The 24,371-nt window shown below is 45.2% G+C and overlaps 1 protein-coding gene across 1 annotated transcript in view; it reads right to left on the minus strand.

Moving 5' to 3' along the window:
* Positions 1-1,987: 1,987 nt before the first annotated feature.
* RyR (Ryanodine receptor) overlaps positions 1,988-24,371 on the minus strand; it is a 37,393-nt gene continuing 15,009 nt past the window's right edge. Inside the window, 44 exon segments of the mRNA XM_017910851.1 lie at positions 1,988-2,967; positions 3,048-3,213; positions 3,305-3,461; positions 3,535-3,813; positions 3,884-3,944; positions 4,022-4,308; positions 4,400-4,684; positions 4,831-5,074; positions 5,678-5,880; positions 5,952-6,494; positions 6,626-6,635; positions 6,880-7,082; positions 7,154-8,009; positions 8,082-8,298; positions 8,371-8,775; positions 8,848-9,259; positions 9,929-10,174; positions 10,266-10,359; positions 10,891-11,003; positions 11,128-11,499; positions 11,576-12,594; positions 12,679-13,470; positions 13,557-13,710; positions 13,809-14,112; positions 14,204-14,538; positions 14,574-14,640; positions 14,881-15,101; positions 15,216-15,493; positions 15,826-16,149; positions 16,227-17,045; positions 17,127-17,672; positions 17,733-17,848; positions 18,016-18,171; positions 18,246-18,348; positions 18,418-18,650; positions 18,726-19,259; positions 19,327-19,622; positions 19,730-19,874; positions 20,122-20,353; positions 20,432-20,805; positions 20,897-21,095; positions 22,740-22,839; positions 23,112-23,320; positions 23,413-24,368. Coding sequence (XP_017766340.1) covers positions 2,805-2,967; positions 3,048-3,213; positions 3,305-3,461; positions 3,535-3,813; positions 3,884-3,944; positions 4,022-4,308; positions 4,400-4,684; positions 4,831-5,074; positions 5,678-5,880; positions 5,952-6,494; positions 6,626-6,635; positions 6,880-7,082; positions 7,154-8,009; positions 8,082-8,298; positions 8,371-8,775; positions 8,848-9,259; positions 9,929-10,174; positions 10,266-10,359; positions 10,891-11,003; positions 11,128-11,499; positions 11,576-12,594; positions 12,679-13,470; positions 13,557-13,710; positions 13,809-14,112; positions 14,204-14,538; positions 14,574-14,640; positions 14,881-15,101; positions 15,216-15,493; positions 15,826-16,149; positions 16,227-17,045; positions 17,127-17,672; positions 17,733-17,848; positions 18,016-18,171; positions 18,246-18,348; positions 18,418-18,650; positions 18,726-19,259; positions 19,327-19,622; positions 19,730-19,874; positions 20,122-20,353; positions 20,432-20,805; positions 20,897-21,095; positions 22,740-22,839; positions 23,112-23,320; positions 23,413-24,368 — 13,828 coding nt within the window. The 3' untranslated portion in view covers positions 1,988-2,804.

Genomic DNA, 24,371 nt, shown 5'->3' on the forward strand with positions numbered 1-24,371 from the left:
TTTTGCGTTTCAAGCGTGCGTTTTCGAGAAATAGTGCCGGAAGTGTCAGTGGCTCTCAGATCGTGCTGCGCAATTTACTTTTTTGGCTTCTATCTTTTGAATTAGGCTTTTTGAATCGGATTTTTCTACTGATTCGCGTAGAGTGATTTATTCCTTAACGGGATTGGATATTTTTTTTCAGTTTCGTGTGTGCGTTTTTCTAAAATAGTGCCGAATGTGTCAGTGGCTGACAGATAGTGTGACGCAATTTACTTATTTGGCTTATATCTTTTGAATTAGGCTTTTTGAATCGGATTTTTCTACTGATTCGCGTAGAGTGATTTATTCCTTAACGGGATTGGATATTTTTCTTCGGTTTCGTGTGTGCGTTTTTCTAAAATAGTGCCGAATGTGTCAGCGGCTGTCAAATCGTGCTGCGCAGTTCACTTTTTTTATTTCTATCTTCAAAATTAGGCTTGTGACTCCGGATTTTTTTATTTTTCCGCGTAGAGTGAACCATTCCTTAATGGGATTGGATATTTTTTTTGCGTTTCGAGCGTGCGTTTTCGGGAAATAGAGCCGAATGTGTCAGTGCCTGTCAGATCGTGCTGCGCAGTTCACTTTTTTTATTTCCATCTTCAAAATTAGGCTTGTGACTACGGATTTTTTTATTTTTCCGTGTAGAGTGAATTCTTCCTTAATGGGATTGGATATTTTTTTTGCGTTTCGAGCGCGTGTTTTCGGGAAATAGTGCCGAATGTGTCAGTGGCTGTCAAATCGTGCTGCGCAGTTTACTTTTTTGGTTTCCATCTTCAAAATTAGGCTTTTGACTCCGGATTTTTTTATTTTTCCGCGTGGAGTGAACTCTTCCTTAATGGGATTGGATATTTTTTTTGCGTTTCGAGAGTGCGTTTTCGGGAAATAGTGCCGAATGTGTCAGTGGCTGTCAGATCGTGCTGCGCAGTTTACTTTTTTTATTTCCATCTTCAAAATTAGGCTTTTGACTCCGGATTTTTTTACTTTTCCGCGTAGAGTGAACCTTTCCTTAATCGATTTGGATATTTTTTTTGCGTTTCGAGCGCGTGTTTTCGGGAAATAGTGCCGAATGTGTCAGTGGCTGTCAAATCGTGCTGCGCAGTTTACTTTTTTGGTTTCCATCTTCAAAATTAGGCTTTTGACTCCGGATTTTTTTATTTTTCCGCGTGGAGTGAACTCTTCCTTAATGGGATTGGATATTTTTTTTGCGTTTCGAGAGTGCGTTTTCGGGAAATAGTGCCGAATGTGTCAGTGGCTGTCAGATCGTGCTGCGCAGTTTACTTTTTTTATTTCCATCTTCAAAATTAGGCTTTTGACTCCGGATTTTTTTATTTATCCGCGTAGAGTGAACCCTTCCTTAATAGAATTGGATATTTTTTTTGCGTTTCGAGCACGCGTTTTCGGGAAATAGTGCCGAATGTGTCAGTGGCTGTCAGATCGTGCTGCGCAGTTTACTTTTTTTATTTCCATCTTCAAAATTAAGCTCTTGACTCCGGATGTTTTTATTTATCCGCGTAGAGTGAACCCTTCCTTAATGGGATTGGATATTTTTTTTCGGTTTTGAGCGTGTGTTTTCGGGAAATAATGCCGAATGTGTCAGTGGCTGTCAGATCGTGCTGCGCAGTTCACGTTTTTGGTTTCTATCTTCAAAATTATTCTTTTGATTCCGGCTTATTTTATTTATTAGCGTAGAGTGCACCCTTCGTTAATTGGATTTGATATTTTTTTTCGGTTTTGAGCGTGTGTTTTCGGGAAATAGTGCCGAAAGTGTCCGTAGGTGTGAAATCAGGTTCTGTAATAGACTTTTTGTCTTCTATTTCCGAAATTAGGCTTTTTGATTGGGTTTATCCTATATATCAGCGTAGAGGGAATTTTTCCTTAACGGGATTGGATATTTTTTTGTAGAGGAACCAATACTTTTGAACACAGATGAAGGCAGTAAATGATGGATAAAATACTAGATAAAGGAGTATGTCTTTCTTTATTCTCAGGTAATCTTGTCGTAGATCCTTATTTACAACATATTGACATATTTGATTATATCGCGATTTCAGTCGTCAATAACTTTTTGGAAAAGTTGCCACGTAATCGTGGAAACCTTCGCGTTTGATATAAACTTTTAAACATCTTCAACTTACGTAATACTCTTGTAATATCTCAAACATTACGTGAATGAGTTAAATCATTATGCACAAAATGTGATCACTCGACGTATGAAAAGAAGGCAATCGTAACGTTAATGATAATGTAGATTTGTGCAGTCGGTTCCCTTGTCGATGATCAACAACACATCGTAAATTATCTATCTAAGGAGGAAACTGTTGATTATACGATATCCAGCCACCCTTATAAAGTTGGAAAAATAAGTTGGAAAAATATTTCACCAGTCTCCCAGCTTGTTTCGCTCGTTCACGCGCGATCGAAAGCCAGGTCTCGATCCCGTACGCGTGCAACTCGCGCAAATTTCTAATTAATACACCCCTAGTCGCGTGTCGAAGGGTCCGCGTAAAACTTGGAATAACGATAGATGTCGAATGTAAAAGGTACACACGCATTCAACGTTCTAGTTTATCTATCGACGAACGAGCGAGAGTATATTCTAAAAATTGAAATCGTACGTTATCGACGTCTGTTGTTGTCGAGTAGTCTCGACGCGCCATCTTTCCTTGCGTGTAGAAATTAGAGACTACGATTATCGAAGACTTTTCAGGAAAGGAGATTTCCCTCGCTAAATCGATCGATTGGTCATTCAGTTATACGTAAAACGACATAAATTTCATAAAATTCCTTTACTTCTTCTTTGCCTCTTCCTCTACCGCCTCGTTCTGCTTCCGGAAGCAGTCACCGACTGGGAAAAAGTCCCAACACCTTTGCTGATACATGTTCCACACGTACGTTTCTTGACCGGTGTACTCGGTGTCTGGTTTGTTGATTAAGTGCATGAGGAAGAACCTAGGAAAATTCATATTACAGCCATCAGTCATTTCACCATTCCTTGTAAAGGATATAGAAATTTTGTACAATTGGCTCACATGTAATTAGCTAGATTGTGTTCCTGTTGAACGTGAGTATCGAAACCATGAGGTACCGTGTCGAAATACTCTTTTCCTAAGCCACAGATGAAACAATTGCTCTCCATGTTCGTTTTAACGTTCTCGAGCTGGTCTCGAAGTTCACCGAACGCATCGATGATCAAACCTAAGATGAAACGAAACGATAATAATGATGTTATATAGCTAGTGACGATTCTTCTGCATTTGATGTATCAGGATATGAATCTTCGACTTACCTTGAATGATGGCCAATAGAATGACAATGACGAAGAAGAAGAAGGTAATGTCGAACATGATACGGTAGACCTCGTAGTCGTCGCCATCAGGTTCACCGATTTCGTCACCGATTCCTCCGCCAGCTCTGACACCTTTGTAAAGATGGAATACGAAACACTGAAACACAGATTTCGGTAGAGTTCAATCCTCGTTCAAAGCAGACATAGGAAAACGTTCTTCTATATCTCACCGTTAACATGTCGTGACATTTCTTGTCCACTTCGTCGTCCTCTTCCTGAATATAGAATTTCCTGAAGAAGTTGAAAGCTATAACCGTATATATATAGACGACGATGGTTAACAACATCACTGTTAACACTAATTGTTTGCCGTTGTGTGTTACAGATTGCAAGATGGTCCTCAGAGTTTTGAAGCCAACCGCGACGTCCAGCAGGTGAGCAGCGAAGAAGAAGTTGTTGTAATTGCCAAGGATAGAAAATGTGAAATACCACAGACTGTACAAAAATGCCTGTAAACGAACGTCACGATTTAGTATACTCGAATCCACGAAATTTCACTGATTTCGATGCGCTGCTTACGTTATCCGTAATGGTCACTCCGGCTTTCCAAACTTGGTACCTCCAGTCGATGTTTACGATGCTGAAGAGATCGAAATTTGGTAGAAATCGTGATGGAAAAATTAGCATGTATCATAGGCATCGTGTAATTTTACTCACAAGTGGATCAAACCGGAACCTTCCTCTTCCTGTTGACTGAACGACGTCTTCTCCATGCCAAGCAGGTTGCTGATGTAATCGAAGTCGTAGGTCTCGCTGTATTTCTGTCGGACTTTCTTCTTCACGAACTTGTCCCAATAGTTCACCGGGAACGTTTTCGCTGATATCACCATTTTATCCCAGTGTGCCTTGATGTCATCCTCTTCTGGCGTCTCAGCGATATACAGACCATCGAATTCCACGCGTCTGGCAATTTCCTTTTCTCGTTTGAAGATAGCCAATGGTACCTAGAGTATGCGTTTACATTTTAGTAGATATGCAAATAGATACGTACTTTCAAGAGCTCTGTGCGCGACTACTAGATGTCGGTAATCGTACCTTCAGGTGGTAATAGGCAACCAGCATAGCAAGAGAGACGATCGCATGAAGAATAGCCATGAGTCGTATAACGTGTGCCATGTAATAGAAATCCTCTGCAACCTCCACGTATTCCAGGGCGTAGGCATCTTCCTCTTCTTCCGACTCGTTCTCTCCACTTCCGCTTCCTATTTCTAACCCACTGCCCTGTCCGGAACCGGATACACCTTCGCCAGACATTTCTGCTAACATGTCGGCTATCTGGCCACTTCCTTCCTTGTCCCCTTCGTTTTGCAAAGATGTAACCTGTAAATGTATGACGTACGTCTTGATTCCAATCTTTTCTTAGTTAATAACATTTCGAGTCGCCAAAAAATATGTATCTTCTGTCAGGGTGACAGGAAAGAACGATAGGCAGATCTTCGACGTTTTAAAAATCTTGAGAAGCTCACCTTGTAGAACAGCAACATGAAATTGATGCAGAAAGCGAGAACTAGAGCCACGTATTTCAGATTATAAAAGTTCCTAGCTAAGAAGGAGACGATGCGATGGGTGTATTCGGAAAAGTCTATAGTGGATGTCGATGGTTCTGCTATCGTTTCCTGCTTCGCCTCCGCTTCGACGGCGGCCATGGCTGCTTGTTGAGCGGCGGCTGCCTCTGCTGCGGCTGCAGCCTGGGCTCTGGCCTGTTCGCCTCTGTTAGACATAAATATTTATATGGGATTGGAATAAGTATGGCCCTGAAAGAATGCAAAGTGTGTTTGGGCCTAGGATGAAAGCGACCACGTGCAAGCGAATTAACTGCAAAGAATGTTTATGGTAGGGTCGAGCGAAAGTTTAGGGATGCGTCCAGAGTGATTGAAGTACCTGGCCCACGGAGGTTGCGTGAGAAAGGGGCATGATTGGAAAGGAAAGCCTGGATATGAAAAAATACAGAATGAATATTTTAAATAAGAGTGCAAGGGCATGGACAGCTAGAGTCTTCACAGTCGTCGGTCATGAACAGTTTACAGTCGTCGGTCATGAACAGTCTACAGTCTTTAACAGTCTTCAGTCTTTAAGAGTTCTTAAGCTAGTGTCAGTATGTGAGTAAGAAGTCCAAGTCGAACGTACCCATAGCGAGTCTCCCTTGTTTCATAGCCGTCAGTCTACGTATAAGCTTATTCTATTTTATTAAGAAGTAAAAGAACGCTATTTTAGCCAATCCACCCAAACCGATCCCTACATTTATAGGTATAATTCGCTTGATGCGCGTGATCGATGTAATATTAAGTAAAAGTAATACGTATTCGACAGTACCCTAGCAAGTCAGCCAAGGAGACAGGTGACTCCATGTCTCCACCCGCATCGGCTCTGGCACCCTCTTCGCCAGTGGCTTCTTCCGGTGTGCTCTCACCCGTTTCTTCGATGCTCGATTGAGGAGTAGACGTCGCCGATTCGTGCGGTGCTATCTTTATCTGTCCACCTTCTTCCTTCGTTATGTCCATTCCGAACGCCTGCACCTGTGTCAAATTGGAAGCGGATTAATTCCTCACACTGTCGTTGTTTTCCATGCTTTCGGGCTTCAGCAAACCTGTAGGTTAGATTCATCCGGTGTCGGCGGCAAGGCCGGCAAATGTCTCGACGGCTTCTCCTCCTCTTCCTTCACCACTACAGGTTCTTCCACGTGCGGACCTTTCATCAATGCCAATAGTAACCTCATGAAGTACCCAAGAATACAGCCAAAGCCAAAGCCAGAATAGTAGAACGCGTAGAAGATCATTTTGAAGAAGCCTATGAAGAGTTCCAAGAACGTCATCTGTTGCATCTCGGCGATCTTGTTTTTAATGTTGCTGGGAGAGAAGATGGAGAAGAAGAAGTAAATGCCGTCTTTGAAGGTCTGAATGCCTCTTCTGATGGGATCCTTGTTCCTTTCCTCGTCGTCGTCTGTCATGTAGGTGTAAGAAGATTCTCTCGCTTTCCCGATTCCACCGCTCTCTTCCACTGCCATCAGTGCGCTGGCGTGTTGCATTTCAAAAATGGCGTCCTCGCAGAAGTTGATGAAGGTCTCTAGCTTCTCTTTCTCCCCGGCTTCCACCACGGTGTTGTAGAAGTACGTCCTCTTCGACTCTTTGATCTGCGAATATGAAAAAATACAGAATGAATATTTTAAATAAGAGTGCAAGGGCATGGACAGCTAGAGTCTTCACAGTCGTCGGTCATGAACAGTTTACAGTCGTCGGTCATGAACAGTCTACAGTCTTTAACAGTCTTCAGTCTTTAAGAGTTCTTAAGCTAGTGTCAGTATGTGAGTAAGAAGTCCAAGTCGAACGTACCCATAGCGAGTCTCCCTTGTTTCATAGCCGTCAGTCTACGTATAAGCTTATTCTATTTTATTAAGAAGTAAAAGAACGCTATTTTAGCCAATCCACCCAAACCGATCCCTACATTTATAGGTATAATTCGCTTGATGCGCGTGATCGATGTAATATTAAGTAAAAGTAATACGTATTCGACAGTACCCTAGCAAGTCAGCCAAGGAGACAGGTGACTCCATGTCTCCACCCGCATCGGCTCTGGCACCCTCTTCGCCAGTGGCTTCTTCCGGTGTGCTCTCACCCGTTTCTTCGATGCTCGATTGAGGAGTAGACGTCGCCGATTCGTGCGGTGCTATCTTTATCTGTCCACCTTCTTCCTTCGTTATGTCCATTCCGAACGCCTGCACCTGTGTCAAATTGGAAGCGGATTAATTCCTCACACTGTCGTTGTTTTCCATGCTTTCGGGCTTCAGCAAACCTGTAGGTTAGATTCATCCGGTGTCGGCGGCAAGGCCGGCAAATGTCTCGACGGCTTCTCCTCCTCTTCCTTCACCACTACAGGTTCTTCCACGTGCGGACCTTTCATCAATGCCAATAGTAACCTCATGAAGTACCCAAGAATACAGCCAAAGCCAAAGCCAGAATAGTAGAACGCGTAGAAGATCATTTTGAAGAAGCCTATGAAGAGTTCCAAGAACGTCATCTGTTGCATCTCGGCGATCTTGTTTTTAATGTTGCTGGGAGAGAAGATGGAGAAGAAGAAGTAAATGCCGTCTTTGAAGGTCTGAATGCCTCTTCTGATGGGATCCTTGTTCCTTTCCTCGTCGTCGTCTGTCATGTAGGTGTAAGAAGATTCTCTCGCTTTCCCGATTCCACCGCTCTCTTCCACTGCCATCAGTGCGCTGGCGTGTTGCATTTCAAAAATGGCGTCCTCGCAGAAGTTGATGAAGGTCTCTAGCTTCTCTTTCTCCCCGGCTTCCACCACGGTGTTGTAGAAGTACGTCCTCTTCGACTCTTTGATCTGCGGTTTCTCCCATTGCTCGATATTCGACTCCTTGATCTCGAAGTACACACGCTCGATCTTCTTGTTTCCGCCGAGGATTTCGATCCTGCCGAGGTACGGTTCGAAATAGTTCAACACAGAGCCTGCCGTTTCGAGGAACCTTGCCAGCCTGGGCTCGTTTGGCATGTGTTCCGATAGATTGGTTAACAGAACCGCAAGATTGAAACCGATTTCTTTGGCTGGCTCGTGGAAACGGTCCATGAAAGCCACGTAGTCGATTTTGCCGTCGTGATTCGTCTCGCAACAGGCCAACAAAAATTCGATTTCCTCGCTGCAATAATTTCATTCCCATTATCGTTCACGTTATTAGCTCTGGTGTGTAAACAGGAGTTGCGATACTTACTCGGTATAGCTCTTCTGTTGTTCCATTTTCTCTTTGAAATCCTTCGGATACACCCAGCCATCGTTGTTAAGGTCCACCTCCAGAAAGCTAGGCGACGAAACGAGGTCCTTGAGTTTTAGGAACATGTCGAAGTATTTCAGAATCAATTCGACATTGCCCGCAGACTCCACCAGCGTGTCCACCATCTGTTTTCCAATTGTTCCATTCACCACGTTACCTGGGATAACAAAAATCGTGAAAGATTCGTCGCAATGTGTTATTTCGAGTATAATTATTCCCCGAGTCGTACCTTCCAGCATGGAGAGCATCATAGTGATCATGTCCTTTTGCAGGTTCAGCAACTCCTTCAAAAGATCCACTTGACTCGAGTGTTTGGATAGCTTGTCTTGCATATGAGAGAAGAGGAAAAGGAATCCACCAACGGCATCCCACAATCGAGAGTGTGCCAAAGCTTGTTGATTCTGAGCGCAAGGACCTTGGATCACCTCGGTGAGGGTGTTGAAAACTTGACTGGCAACACCGATAGCTTTGAAGAAGTTAGCCTTGCCAGCTGGGTCGATGAGTTCCTTGCTGGAGTAGTGCCAGTAGAAGTCCATGATAGATTCTTGGAGTCGTAGCAGATAATCGACGGTGCAAATGACCACGTTCACCGTCGTCGTGTTACCGGCTTGAGTTCTCAGGTAGTTCTGCCAATCTAACGATAGCGCGGGTTACATCGCGTTCCTTCATTCCTGTCATTCTAGATCAGAAGATGTACGAGACATACCGAGATTGTGACCCTCGCAGGTCAGTTGAATGAATCGAAACAGAGCACACGTGAACTCTGCGTCGTGCATGTTCTTCTCTCCAGCTGCCCCCTCGGAACCAACTCCGAGTCCTTCTGCTTTCGTGTTCCTCTCGAACGCATCCAGGTCCAAAACGCTGCAGGAATTCATGAGACCAGCGATCGAGGTGAAGAAACCCACGTCCTTCTTTTCCTTCAAGTGGTTCAACATTCCTCGTTGGATCTCTATGTTACCGCCGCGTAGAATGGAGATACCCAATTCCAAGGTCTTCATCACCATCTCGCTAGGTAGGCCTTTGCAGGCCGAGATGTGCAGCAGTACCATCTCTGCCACGCCACGATTCGCGAGTCGTGCTTGGTGGAAAAGAAGCTTCTGCTTCTCCATCTCTTGTTCCTAAAAGGTCAACAATGGAAAGCGCAGTTTAACGCAGAGAACGTTTAAAAATTCGAGAGATTTTCATTCATCTAGACTCAGTATCTTACCATGAGTTTGTGCATCGGTCGCTTTAGGTGGAGCATTAAAGAAAGCACCAGAGAATTTGTTATTGCGAAGAATAATGGCAATATTAGATGAAACGAGAATTATTGGAATACAATGGACATTGCGGAAACGAAATTGACTTTGTACAGAGTGATCAGGGGAACTGGTCACCTTTGATGCAAGCGTATGTACAAATTCGACATGTAGGTATGCTCGAATGGGAACAGATATATATTTTATCTGATCGGGTTAACTATGTCCTACGATGAACGATATCTTGGGTAATTGATCGATTTGCATTTGACAATGGGAACATCGGATTTCCAAGTTAAAACGAACGAGCGTACGTATAGAAGCAGTTGAATTCCGCAAACGACTACTTGTTCTTACCATAAGTGGCTTATGCGCCTACAGGGTCAGTACGCGAGAAAAACATACGAAATTGTTAATAAGTTTCAGACACTTAGGTTATCTTCCATATTTCTTTTGTTCACAGAACAATATTTCATATATTTCATAGACTTTCGTTAGTAAAAATTTGTCTCTTTTAACGTTTCGACAAACGTTTCAGCAAATACTCACGTGGATCGAGGCGCCACCTTCTTCTTCGCCTCCTCCGCCTTCGTCTTCGCCTTCCTCTTCTTCTTCGCCGCAAGATTTCGATATGATCTGCGCGTAACTCATATACAAAGGATCTTCCTGGAGAGCTCCGGACCGTTCCGTCATAGCGCCACGACAGAACGTTGTTACCAGCTGTGTGAGCGGATCTGGTTTTCCCTCGTCCTCGTCTTTGTCCATCTTCTTCAATTCTGCGTCCTCGAAAGATTGCTTTAAAAAGAAGAAAGAGAAAATGAGTTTGCATCGATAGGTGAGACGATGAACGTGGAATAAAATATTCCTTTTCAAAGCCTATATGTACCGTAAGGTCTTCAATCATCACTTCTTGGCCAACATTCTCATCCTGCAACCAGAGCTCGTAATACGTCCGCGCGAAAATATTTATAGCCCGATGCCTGAAATAAGGTACGAGATAATTATCGTTTCTCGAAATTCGAAGCAGCGTCAAACGGCCATTTTACCTTCGCAGCTTGTAAAGTGGCTCGCTACGTAGACATGCAATCGCTGCTCTCTTTCTTGCCGCGCACAACACACGCTTCCAGCCATCCCGAGATGGTGGAGGTTTCGTTGCCTTTTAGCAGCATGCACACACAACTATAGTTGTTAGAACACTGATATATAATTACGGTAGACATCGTCGAAAATTTATATTAATTTTCGCTACTCTTACTGGTTAGCCAAGCTTTGGGCAGTACCAAAGTAACCGAGGGTAATGGTCACTGGTTTACTCGGTGCAAACTGGCTAAAGGTATTACGGTATATTCGAAGCTCAAATCGAAACAAACGTCAAGTTTATGCAAACCAAATGGTGATCAAACGGATTATGGATTATTCTCGCATCGTCGTTGGTTACTTTTGTTAGGGACAAGAAATAAACGCAAACATCACGATACACGAGTAACGCGAATCAAACGAAAAGAGGATACCTGGGCAGGGAATGTAGGGAAGTTTGACGGAAACAAGCGATCACAGCTCGTTTACGTTGTATCGACACCACGGATCGATATTGACCCTTGCTCTGCTGTTGCGGATGATCTATCTACTCGAGAACACAAAATTACTAAATGAATCGAACAAATCCGCCAACGAAGCTTCGACTCTCTGAGGAATAACGATCACAGAGTACCCCAGGCAACAACAGCTACGAAATGGTTTTAACTTACCATATGTAGACCGTAAAGGACTTTTGCCATATCAGTGATCCTCGCAACCACGTCCTCCAATTGCTGTGCCTTCACTGGTTCCATGGAATCCTTCTTTTGACCCAACTTGGAGTACAGATAGTGCTGCCATGACATTTCGTCAGCTGGGTCGATCTTGTCTGGCAATGTCAATTGGGTCTTCGCGAATTCCGCGATTTCGTATTCCGGCATCTTCTTCAGGAACCTGTCTTTGCAGTGTTGCACCAATTCCTGCTCACGACCAGCAAACAGGTTCAGACCAACTGGGAGCAACCTCTTCAAACAGGCTACCATCAGAGAAGCCTGCACCTCCTTGTCTTTGTCCCTCTTCTTGTCACGATGCTTCTTCTTTTTCTGTGGGTCAAGTCGTTTCGTGGATTACAGAATTATGTCGATAGAACTCTCAATTTTCTGGCATTAGGATACTAACCTTGCCTCCTCCGGAAGGCGCAGTGCCGTCTGAAATGGCAGTAGGTCTCCTAGTCGCTGTTGGCATGATGAGCACCATGTTGTCGATCTCGTTAGCTGAAATGAAATTCTGTTCCTCGCGTAGGAAGTACTGAGACTTGGACCAAATGTTGAATATCGCTGCCACGTGATTGTAGAGGTCCTCTGCTTCTGGAATATTGTTTCTCAACCAATGATTTCTTTGCAGGTCGACGTATTTGATCAAGAGGGGATAGAACGAGTAGATGTCGCGGACCAGAAGTTGCCAATCTTCTTGAATCTGTGCCTCGACTTGCGAGGTGTCATCGGTGGACGATTTAATAAAACCACGAAGAGATTCCTCCTTATGGAACATAGTGTCCGTACGTTTCCTGACACGTTCTACGAGAGGCAGAAACGGGTCCTTCAACAGCTCCTCCGACGAGTTGATGATGATCTGCTGGGTGTAAGCAGCGATGCGAGTCATCCAGGGAGCGTTCTCGTTACCGATGTTCTTCTTGATCAGTTTCAACACGTTCTTCAACAGTTGGTTCATGTGGTCGCTGGTAACCATGCTGACGTAGGTTCCTTCGGTCGGGTTTACGTTGTCAGGACCCTGGGCCCACCAGAAGGGCAGGTAGGAGCAAAGCAAAGGAAGAATAACGTCAACCACGTGAGGAAGATCGTTGTACGTTTTCTCAGACTCGACGAACTGATCGACCTCTGACAGGATCGTTTCCAGGGTAGGCATGCTCGATTCCATCTTCGACATGATGTCCTGTGCCTCCAAGGAATGGTCAGCGATACGATTCAGGAGCGAGAATGGATTGTGCTTATTTAAATGGGGTTCTAGGAAAGCGACTGGGAAACAGCTGGAGAAGGCACCTAGACAAGAACCCAAGTTCGGCTTGTGGCGCTCGATTTCCGTCTTCAAGTATTTCCTGTCGTGTGTCAAGGAGGCGTCCACGCCAAGAGTGTACAGGGATGCCAGCATTTTATACGATGCTACCTGAATTTCGTCCACTGTTCGGAGAAAAGTATGCGAATTAAATTATACCTATCTGTCGAAGAACTTGGATATATGTTGCTAAAAAATTCTGTACTTACAGAGCAAGTCACTGCCGTATTCGCAAGCAGCTAGATGGTCAAACATTGCTGTGAGCACCGGTAGAACTACGCTGTTGATGTACGACAAGGACGTAGAAGTCTTCAAATGTGTCCCTCTCAGGTGACTGTATTTGCCCTCTTGCAGGTTCAGAATGGTATGACCTAGATCGTCTGCTGTGTTGTTGAAGAAGGTCAACATGGAGGTCCTGATGAACTCTGGACAGTTCTTCACCAAGCTCTTCGCATCTATGCCCTTGACTAACACCTGGAGGCAGCGAACAGTGATCCTCACGTCTGGTCCGAACGCAGCCAATCTAGATCTCAACAAGCTAGCCAATTTGCAGAACAGAGCCGCCACCATTTCCTTCTCCTTCAAGGACGCTGCTCCAATGTTGTTCGTAGCCGTGGCCACAGCGATGAAGTAGTTCTTGTGAGTACTAAAGTATTTTTCCATGAGCGGAAGGACCACTTTGCTGAAGAACTTGATGTCCCTCGTGGATGTTTTAAAGCTGTTCCTTCGGCTAAACGTGTCGGACGGTTTCAGCAGTTTCATGTTGATGGTGGCCTTGTCCAAATAGGCTATCAGCTTCTCTAGCAACGAATAGGCGAATCTCAACTCTACCGAGGCTCCAGCCGTAGCAACTTCCGCTTCTCCTCCTCGATTAGGCTTGTGGAGCTTGTAACCTTGGTACTGCAAGTATTTAAGGAATTCCTGAGAACGTTCGCGATCCTTTCGCTTCTCTTTGTCGGTCAGGAGGTCATACGGGACCAGTTGAGGATGAATACCACCTCCTATCGACGACATAAATATTTAGAATCGAAGATTTGATCTTGATTTTTAGAGTGAACAATTTATTTAATTTTTCATTCACACGAACCACAAGTGATGAGTTCTTCCTTCTTCTTTTTCGCCCAGATATCGTGCGCATTGTCTGCCAGTCGTTCAGCCATGTTTTGCATTTCTCTACTCAGTGTCAGGTTGGTCATGTCGACTGGATGAGGATTGTAATTAAACGGATTTGCCGAATCACCCTGAAACGATACAATTATCGACATTAGTAGCATGACGTGTTGACAGATTACATCGTTCATCGTACAAATTAAAATATGTAAATAGAACTTTGTCTTACTTGACTTTTCGATGATCTTCTCATGGAACTTCGATTGGTAGAGGGTACATCCACTTCTGCGTGTTCAACGCTCCACCCTATAGCTAGCAAAGCTTTCAAGCTCTCCCTAACCGGTTCCTTATACCTTTCTCTCTCGTAGTCATTCAACATATTATAAGGCTTCAATCTGGGATGAGTCTTGTTCGCGTCAGACCATTGCTCGCCGTAAGTCCAGCCATTCTCCAGCTTCCGACTGGCCCAAGCGTCGTGATAGTGCTCGGAGAACTTTTGCACTATCTGATTCAGGTCATTATTGAGAACCACGCTGTCGAACATTAAACCGATATTAATCTCGCGTTCATTTTTCATTCCTGTCTATCAGAATCAGGTGACTACGAATAAAGATGTAAGGGTACCTAGAGGTGTTGATTGGCTGAGGATTATAGGGCCCGTCAGGCGACTGTGCGGATGCGGATTTACTACCGTACCATTCGTCGTCGTAATTCTTAGATAACGAATAATCTGGTGGTAAAGCGCAACCAATGGCCGTGAGACACGGCAGAGCTTTTCCAAACAGTTCTGGGTCGTAATCCATCTTGGATAACGAATCGAATATGTTGCTGAAGAGCACCATAGTCAGACGTTTCTCCTCGTCGCTGGATGCACCGTATGCACCTTGTCCACCAGTTGAACCGTAATATTTCGCGCAGCGTTCATAGTGCAGAGTTAACAGCTAAATTTTGAACATTTTTGATTACGAAAAATTTTTTTATTTATTTAATTTCCGTGTTCGATAAATCGGGAAAGAGACAACTTCCGAAGCAGTTTCAGCAGCATGCTAGGTTGCATTTGGCTAAAAAGAGAAATAGATGAGAGACGTTTTAAATAAATGAGAAATATCGGGGACAGTGAATACTAGAAGCGCTGTTACCCTCATAGCGTAATATTGTGATTATAATCGTAGGCGGGAATTAGCGATTTAAAATAATGTTGTTAGAACTTACGAGACATTTAACACGTGGACGTCTCTTGTTAAGCAACAAAACGATTCCGTTAATAATTTCAATTGCATTCCGGAGAATACGGTGTTTACCTGGTCAGTGCGACGAGAAAGTCCGACACGGCTTCACGTTGACCCTTCGTCAGCATTCTATTTTTGCTTAACCGATAAACGGTGTGCAACGTGGCGTCTAGTAAGCTGGCGTAATTATCCGCCTCGTTGTAGAACTTGGAATGCTTGATCAACAGAGGTAGGATGCTGTTGCCGATGTAACGATTCATCGCCAGCGCCATGTCCGACTCGTACCCGTCGTTCTGAGGCAATGGTCGAAATTAAAAAATTAAAAAATTAAAAAATTAAAAACTTAAAAAATTAAAAAATCAGAATTCCAGTTTGCATCTTTATATCGAGTCTGTAATGCACGTTACCCTGTCCAGCATAGTAGCAGCCCTGAGATCAGGTAGAAAAGCTTCCTCGAGTATCTTAAAGAACAGCTCCTGAGTTTCGATGCCGTAAACGCGTTCCAAGAACAGAACAACGCTCTGCTTATGTCCAGGGATCAATCCAGACGGCATATCGCTCTTCGGCTTCTCTTCGCCGGCTGCCGGGTTCAGTAAGGTGAATCTCAAAGACAAGACACCTTGCAGATCATCTAGAGGCACCAGAGATCGAAGGATGGCCCTCGCTCGAAGAGACTCGTTCTTCCCTGGAAAATGGTCCCTTATCGTGATCCATTTCACAGAACGCGATCAATAAAGGACAGAAAAGTTTGATTTCTTATATATTACCGACGGATTCTGTAGAAGCCTCTGTTGCTCGTCAAAAAATAAACAGTGTCATTAGATAAATAATACTGAGGGTTACAACGGATGAAGGAACACGAGGTGGATGAGGCTGTGTAATTAGGAAATGAAACTAAACTCGCGAATTCTCTAAAAATTTAGATAATGAAGAGTGCGTAGTCGTCGAGTAGCGATACTTACAAAGGTGCTGCGTGATAGCGTAATCCAGGGAACAGGGGTTTCCACTTTCACTTACCTTGTTCGATAACAGAAGAATCCGGAGCGCAGCGGCCTAGCAGATCCACCAAGGTGCAGTAAAAGTTCAGGATAGCCGCTCCTGTGTCGATATAGTCTTCGTCCTCGTCGGATTCCGGAAGAGGATGCTCGAACTGCATGACAGATGTGCCCTCTGCCTCGTCGTGAACTTTCCGTCGATCAGCGATGCGTTCAGACATCTTATTGGCGTCTATGATGGCTCTCAGTAGACCCTCGCCCTCGCCACGAAGCGCAGGTCCCAAGCACTCTGGTCTCCTGATCAGCAAACGGATCACCAAGTTTGCGTTCTCCTCGACGCTCTCGCCTGAAACGGAATCGAATCGTCTATTCGCGATCGGGATAAGCTTGACTCGGAATAAATTCCAAGGCTTTCATCCGTACCGTTAACCCAGACGCAGAATCTCAAGAAGTCCAAGTATCGTTCGCCTTCCACTGGGTCCCATCCCAGGTCCGGATAACCTTTCTCGACTAATTCCGAATTCGACTGCAATCCGCAACGGGACAAGTAGATAGCGATCTTCTCGAGGTAGTGTTCTCTCAGAGCCAGAGCGAGCTCAGTGTTTTCCATGAGAGAGGAATAAGCCACGTCCAATGGCGTCGAGCCCCTCAACGATGGCCTCGATAGCAAGATGTTACTGTTTTCCAATAGAAAGTCGAAGTGATCGAACATAGCCTTCTGATTCTGCCTGGATGTACGGCAGAAGTAACACAGGAATCTACAACACGCTACCACCATTTCGTGAGAGGTGTCCTTCTCTTTAGAGGCTGGCTCCCCTTCGGTGGTTTGCGGCTGAGTTTGAGCGTCGGACTGCGCCTGTGCTCGTCTGCCCAGCGTGTTCATCATGATTGCCATCACGTTCTCGTGGATTCTTAGTACTCTGATCAGATCTGGATGCTGGAAGAACGTGTGATTGTTTACTAATTTCCAGAGACGTTCTCTAACGAGCTCTTCTTCCTCTTGCGACATCTGCACAGGCAGCAGGGCACGGATCTGGCTCAGACCGATCCACATCAACGCAACGTCGTCTCTTGTCTTGCTGTTGATCACGTAGGTCTTCTCTAGAGCTCTGATCAGTTCGCCCACGGTGTCGTACTGACGAACCAGTAAGCTGAACATCTCGCGAACCAACTTTGGCGTCTCGATTTGAGATTCCTCGGCCCAGCTGACGATAGTCTTTATGAGGACTTTGCGGAATACTTCTGTGAGGAGTATCAAGAAGAGAGAGTTTAATATAAAAATATAATGGCTAAAGATAATCGATAATATAACGCGATTCTAACCTTCCGGAGTCTTCCTCTCGGGTTCTGCTTCGGGTTTAGGTTCCTCTTCTAATTCCTTCACCGTGTTGATGAAATTGAACAGTCTTTTAATGGCGCCAGGTTTCTGAATGTCCTCTGCCAGTTCCTCCACAGCGTCTGCTGCTTCTTCAAGGGCGTGCAAGGACACGTAGGACATGAGATTGTTGTGGAACTCGTTCATTCTATTTATCAAGTCTTCTCCGCAAGGAACATTTTCAGGATCATCTACCGATTCCATATTCTTGAAACTTAAGATGGCGTTCATTTGTTCGCGAGGAGGACACCTGAACTCTCTGGTCTTCTTCGCTGCTACCGCAGATGGTAGGTCAGACTGTTTGATCTCGATGTAACGTCGAAGCTGATCGGACTGGAGGTCACCGACGAAGTCGTGGCTGAAAGCGATGATGGACTCGACGCGATGTCGCAGCTGGATGTCGTTCAAGTGATGAAGAAGATAGCACATCTGCAATTTTGCTCCCTCGGCCATCTTCATATGAAGCAATCCCTTTTTGTGTTCGTCTTTCCCTTCTGCAATTCGTTTATCGTTTATACTCGGCATTTCGAGAACAAAGCCATGCGAATCTTTACCTTTATCGAACGTTGGATCCCAAGTCTCAGGGTGTATCATGATCAGAAGCTTCATAACGTCCTCGTTCCGAAGCATCCCCACCAAGAGCAACCTGTCTACGAGTTTTAAAAGTGGCCTGAAATATAGAAGAATTATATAAATAAAAGGGATAAGGACGGATCCGACGAGAGCCTGCAGCAATAAGCGCGTTATCCTGAAAGCACTCTTCTCCTGCATATCGTTGACGAAGACGCTAAACATGCAGATAGCCCAGCCGTGCACGTATTTTTTGGGTCTACATACAAGAAAAGATTCTCATTGCTGCCGCCAATGGGGTCTCGATTGTGCACTTGATTGACCTCGACGGCCTCGTTCAAAGCCGTCATCACGTAATCCCGCACCACGTCCAGAGGGAAGTGTGGACTGTAGAGGCTCCGTATGTTCTCGATCGTTTGGTCGCTAGAAGGAATTTCCCTTGATGTCGACAATTAGTCATGGGCTTCACATCTAGCTTGGGGTTTGAGAATACTTACCTAATATCTGTCATCTTCATCTGAGGACGAACCGACTCGGTCTCCAGGTACCTGAGGCTGTGCCTCATTTCTTCGTTTTCGTATAACTCCTTCAGTTCTTGGCCTGCGAGGCGGATATACTTAGACATGTGTCGATGTTCATCTTAAAGAGTACGACTCAAAGGAAACTTACCTAAAGGAATAATGTACTCGTTCTTGCACACCTCCATCGTAGTCGCGTGTGACTCGAGGTGCAAAGCGATCAGCAAGTCGTAGAATCCTTGTCGTAGGGGCCCGGACATGTATTCCGCTCGAATCGCGTACAGTAATTGTTTCTGATCGACGTGCTGACACAGAGCATGTGCCGCTCTGTAGTTCGATTGGTAGCACAGGGCTGCGTACAATGTCAGAGTATGTGCATGGAAACTGCAAAGGTCGAAGGGGTCCAGTGTTAATTCGCGAAATGAACAGAGGGAATGCCACTGTGTTCTCAAATTTTACCTGAGTAGTTTGTCCATTTCGATGAGCTCCAAGATATCGATACACCTGTCTTCTTCAGGAATATGCAGAGCCAGCATAGATATGGCGTCCTCGCACAGCATGGACCAACCTCTGATGTCGGACAGCTTCAAGGCGTGCACCTGAAGCGACTGATTGGGGACTCTGGCCCATTGGTGAGGCTTCAGGCACTGGACCTTCAACCTAGGCGGGAACTGTGGTATCACGTGACGTTCCGAGTTCTGTAAAACAGCAGCGGATAGCGGCAGCGTCGTGGAGGTCCTCCCGAGTTCGATCTGAAGGATCTCCTTGCTAGTAGCCTCCACGAAGATGGCAGGGAACAATTTCGTATCCGGTTCCATCTTGAATTTGTGGCTAGTTTCTTTCCCCTCGCAGGTGAAGGACACCCAACCTGTCGCCGTGTCCACGAAACACCCGACGAACATTCCTTGAGAGGCTCCCTTGCCCGACGCGTCTTGCGTCACTTCGTTGTACAGCTCGTCTGCTCTTACCATGTAGCAGCTCTGTCTGTCGACTCTACGATAAGCGAGTTTATTAACAATTGGAAGATTCTGAATCGACGAAGGACAGAAGCTAAACTCACTGCTCTATAGGACGGTCGTAGTCATCCGTGATAACCACGGACCCCTTTCTCACGCGAGACAGATTGAAGTCCTTGGTGTGCAAATGGTACTGAGAGGTGACCCAGCCTACGTAAACGTGCGTTGGGTCCTGTCCAGGGAAGATTCGTACCCCGTAGAAGTATTCGTTCATCAGTTTCAAGCATTCTGCATCGTATATCTCGTTCCCTATCGCCTCGACGCCGCTTCCGCTCAGCACAGACATAGCTTTGGGCGCGTTGCGTTCCGGAATCTGAGGCGGTACCACTTTCAAGTCAGTCTGTGTAGGAAATTCTTCGTTAATTTCACGTTCGAAAAGTAGGCCTGGATTGCGAAGCGGTTGGACAAAATCGACAAACAAATAAATAAATAAATAAATGGTTTTACGTTTGATATGCGAATTTGGGGAGGCCGGCTACTTGCTTTGTTCATGGCTAGTGTTTTAGTGCTTTTGTCAGAGACGTCGGAACGCACTGGGGGCTCAGGCGTTTTCGACTTCGCATCCGGAGACTTCGCCTTGCGGGAGAAGAATCTGTGAAACAGATCAGAGGTTCGTTTTATTCCTTCGCCTGTTGTCTTGTATTTAAAAAGAGATATGTAAAAAGAAATATATAAATATTCGGGGAGAAGTATCAAGTGTGGAAATCGGGTGAAATGTTTTAATCGAACTTACGGTGCATCCTCCATCTCTTTGCTAAGTTTGCTGGGAATGCGAAGGTATCAAAATCCATTTACCCCAAGAACTATCGATTACTTGACAATATTTCGACTATACTAACCGGAACGGAGAACGCCCGCGTTTCTTCTTATCGTCTTTGATGTCGCCGTTCATATCACCGTAGCCATTCATGTCGACCTCGCTGATCGCATTGTCCATGTTGCCACCGCGAGATCCATACAGGGAACCCTTCCTCGGAGGTCTAGCTGGCTTGTTCCTCTGCATAGGGGTCGGCGACTCTTTCATCATCTCGTCAGCTTCCACAGCATCCTCGGAATAGTTCCTTTGTAACCCTGAAACGAACAAGATCTTCTTTAGAGAACACCAAAATTCGAAATTCAAAGATTAGAAGTATGTGCGAAATATGGTACCTTTGATGTCGCTCATGCTGAAACCAGACTTCATGATTTGCTCCATATGAGCAGAAGGCGCGGCTTGTTGGGCTTGCTCCACCTGCTCGGACAGTAATTTATTCTGACGCATCTTGATCTCTTGCCACCTTCTCAGCTTCTCGCTCTCCGAGATAAAGGTCGATTGACAAATAACTGGCAAAGACAATCGCAGAAACTCCCAGTTCGCCTTCTCCATTGTCTCGAACGTGTTGTGCGAGATCTTCAAACATGGCGGCGTATCCGAACCCGCTGGTATCCTGGCCACGTCTATCCTCGTGTCAGCCATGTCGTCTGTGTTCTCGAAGATCGGCTGGTCCTTGGTGTACCAGTATGTAACCGGTCGATTCATGTTCCTGTTTATTTCGCAAATTTTGGGAATTTTAGACCGGTACCAGACGAATTTTTATTTATTTCTTATTCGGTATTTTTATTCGTATCGCTTACACGCAGAAGGGTTCGTAGCCCTCTTGCAGACCGCAGGTGGTAAAGAATTTCAGGGTGTTCACGTCTTGTCCGAACGTCAGTTTCGCTTTCTGTCCGACCCCGAGCGTGAAGGCTGGCACGAAACAGTCACCCTGTACGTCGGCGAAAGACGTTTCACCCCCGAGCGCGTCCATCAGCAGTTCTCCGTTCAGAGAAAAGCCTGGGCAATAGAGTATTTGCATGAAGAGGGTTTGCCATAGTCGTTGGTCGCGCAAATTGGAACGGAATTACTACTAGCAAGAGATATTTTCAACACGACAACAATTATTTTCGAGTAAAAAGGGTAAAGATAATGTTATTGCGACTAGCGGCTTGAAAATTGAACGAAGCGTTTCGTAATCGATTAGTGGCAGCTATGAACATAAAACACGTAGATAAAATGCAACTATGTACAACTACGCAAAGCAAGCGCGAATTTCTCATAGAATTTCCAGATAAAAGTGTTACGCATGCACATAGGGGTGGTTTACATGAAATATTAAAACATAAAGACTCGGCACTACTATCGGGGCAATTAGTTTGAGAAAATAGAAAAATAAATGTCGTACAAAAGTATCAACGAAGAGATGGGAAAGGTACTTTATATTGGTTTGGTTCAAGAAGGTATCGTAAGGTATAAACAAAGAAAATAATATAGCTTTGAATCCAACGCGACGGTAGTCTTTCGAGGGGCATCCTCCTCGAGCCTATTCCACGTAATTTTATTCATCGAAATTTGGGGCACCCTTCTGGTATTAGTGGTTAGCAAAGATGAATCGTATGAAATATGAAAGCGTTGTTGCTGTTATTTACAACATTGGCCGAGTAGAATACTGGATACGAAAAGAATACAAGAACACACATGATGCTAATTGATCGTGTATGATGGGAGTGTACAGGTTGATCGAGAAGGAATGAGAATTTAATATACATGAATGCGTTGTCGTGATGATGCGACGAGGTAAACCAACGGGCTAGAAAAACGAGTATCGCGTAACTTGTCAAAAACGGCGCTCATCCGAACCGTGCAAAACACCGGGTGGTTATCAATATCGAAATTAAGCGAAAGAAAAGGAAAAAAGGAACGCGACAGTGACGAGTTATCGATATCGACTGTTTCCTTTCAACTACGGAGCTCTGTTGTACGTTTGACGGTATGTTTTTAGTATCCAGTAATCTATCTCTTGAATCAAATTATACGTGTGTATAGCTTAGAATGGCAGCTGAAGCGTTCGCTTGAAAGATTCCGTCTTACTAATCGTTCTGTCAATTAGATCCAGGAAAACCCCGACAACGTCTCCAACCTGCCATTGTTTGCCAAATGTCTCGGCTGTGCCCGAGTATACTTTTTCCTCCTTTAAAATAAAATTTCACCAATTCAAAATCTCCGTTCATGATTCGTACGCGAACCATGATACATCTACCTTACGATTAACACAACTAACAACGATACTTCGCAGAGTTTATCCGGCTACTATACGCGTGTACGTGTGTATGTGTGTGCGTGTGGATGCGCGAGCGGGCGCGAGATTGTGGTACGGACAGAGGTGAGAATAGACACAACAAATGATGTACACTTGATCGATAATACTGTACAGTTAACGTTCTCCACGGATTCCCTCGCGGTCGCTAAAAAACGGCAAGCCACACTTCTCGAACGAAATCCCCATCAATTTCGTTCGATCTTCGGACAAGGAAACGCAGAAAAAACAACCAAGTCAACATGAAAAAAGAACATATAGAGACAAAGACAACAGTAGTGACGAGAAAACTCAAAAAATGGTGGACCTGCAGATCGAATTATTACGAAAAATTGCACTCTTACTGATCGTTCGGTCCGCGACGTCAATGAAACATCCAACTATGTCGCCCACTTGATATTTGTGACCAAATGACTCGTGGGTACCGGCGTGTACTTTAGTTACCTGACATTCACGATTGGTATCAATTATTTATCACCTCTCAGCTTGCGATGCCTTTATAATTAATTTTACAAAGCTCTATCTTACCGTGGACACATTGTCGATCGTAAAACTATTCGAACAAATCTGTCTGCAATGGATAACTCGTCGTGCAAAGCTCGTTCGTGATTCTATTCTTTCTATTTCGTTTACGCGAGTTCAGTGTCTTTCAATTCGTACAATTACAATTCGACGTTACGTACTTGTGAGATGACAATGGACCAAGGAACACTTACGTTGTAGCCGTCGAAAGCCCAGGTGTTCTCGTCGCTGCCCAACATGCTGCCAGGCATGCAGTCGGCCTTTGCCCAACCCACTCTCATCGGACCAGCCGTCAGCACTTCGAATTCGAAGTACCATTTCCCACTGCTGACCGCATAGTGTTTCTCCACGCGATAGGTCCTGAAGGACGACTGTCGCAACCTGCTGGCCTCCAACAGCAACGCTAGAAAAAGAAGAGAAACGATTAGATAAAGAGACGGTACTGGGAGTACTCGGAAATAGATGCAAATTTCACGACATTTCGATACAATTCACCTTCGTGCTGTTCCCCGGTAGGTGGCTCCAGCATGTACCCGTAGACCAAGAGCGTCCTCACTGTCTCGCTAGCGGTGTCACGATTAGCTTTCTTGATCGCTTCGTCGACCTTCGGGTAGGGTACCAAGTGTGGGCTCCTCCTCATCTCGGAATCCTCGTTCAGACCATAGGTCCAACCCTGGCTGATCCTCTCCTTCGCCCACAAGTTGTGAGTATTCTCCGCGAGCTGGTCTACTAGCTCCTCCATCTTAGGCGTGAGCGTGATGGCGCCGAGATCTAGTGGCGCTGGTTTGTATCCGCTACTCTGGAGGAACGGATCGTTGGAAAGTCTCAGTGTCTTTATTCTAGAGGGTGGCTTGTCCATCGTGATGTAATATCCCAGTGCTAAGATGGTCTTCAGGGTCTGCACTGCTAGCTGAGTATCGTAACGTTTCTCCGCGGCTGGTAGCCGTTCGAACTGAACGATGCAGGGGTGAATCTTCCTCATATCGTCTCTGTGCTCGCCGTATATCCAACCAGCCTCGATCTTGTTCATTGCCCACATCTCGTGAATGTTCTCGGCCAACTTGTCCCTGATTTGCTCGACGTAAGACGGCAGGTTGATCATGGACGTGTCGACTGGAGCTGGGACGAAGGCGGTGTCGTCTTCGACCAGCCAGGGGCCAGCTAGGACCACTTTGTTCATGTTGCCGAAGTAGAAGCAGGGATCCAAGGATAGGATTTGCTGAGGTAACAGACTTTCCACCAACGGGGAGAATTCCTCCGGCGGTTGAAACTTTAGGCGGCCGTGATCACCGCCTAGGAGAAATCTGCAAGACAGTTTGGAGGAGCAGCTAATCGCGGGGAAGAACATCCCGTCTAGATTGAAGTTGCGGAAAGATCCCATGATGGGTGCTCCGTTGAAGGTGAAGGTGATTATGGGCACAGTGAGATCCAACGCGCAGCCAATCACGTCGCTC

Source organism: Eufriesea mexicana, unplaced genomic scaffold (assembly GCF_001483705.2).
Source record: "Eufriesea mexicana isolate 0111107269 unplaced genomic scaffold, ASM148370v2 scaffold107, whole genome shotgun sequence".
Classification (NCBI taxonomy): domain Eukaryota; kingdom Metazoa; phylum Arthropoda; class Insecta; order Hymenoptera; family Apidae; genus Eufriesea; species Eufriesea mexicana.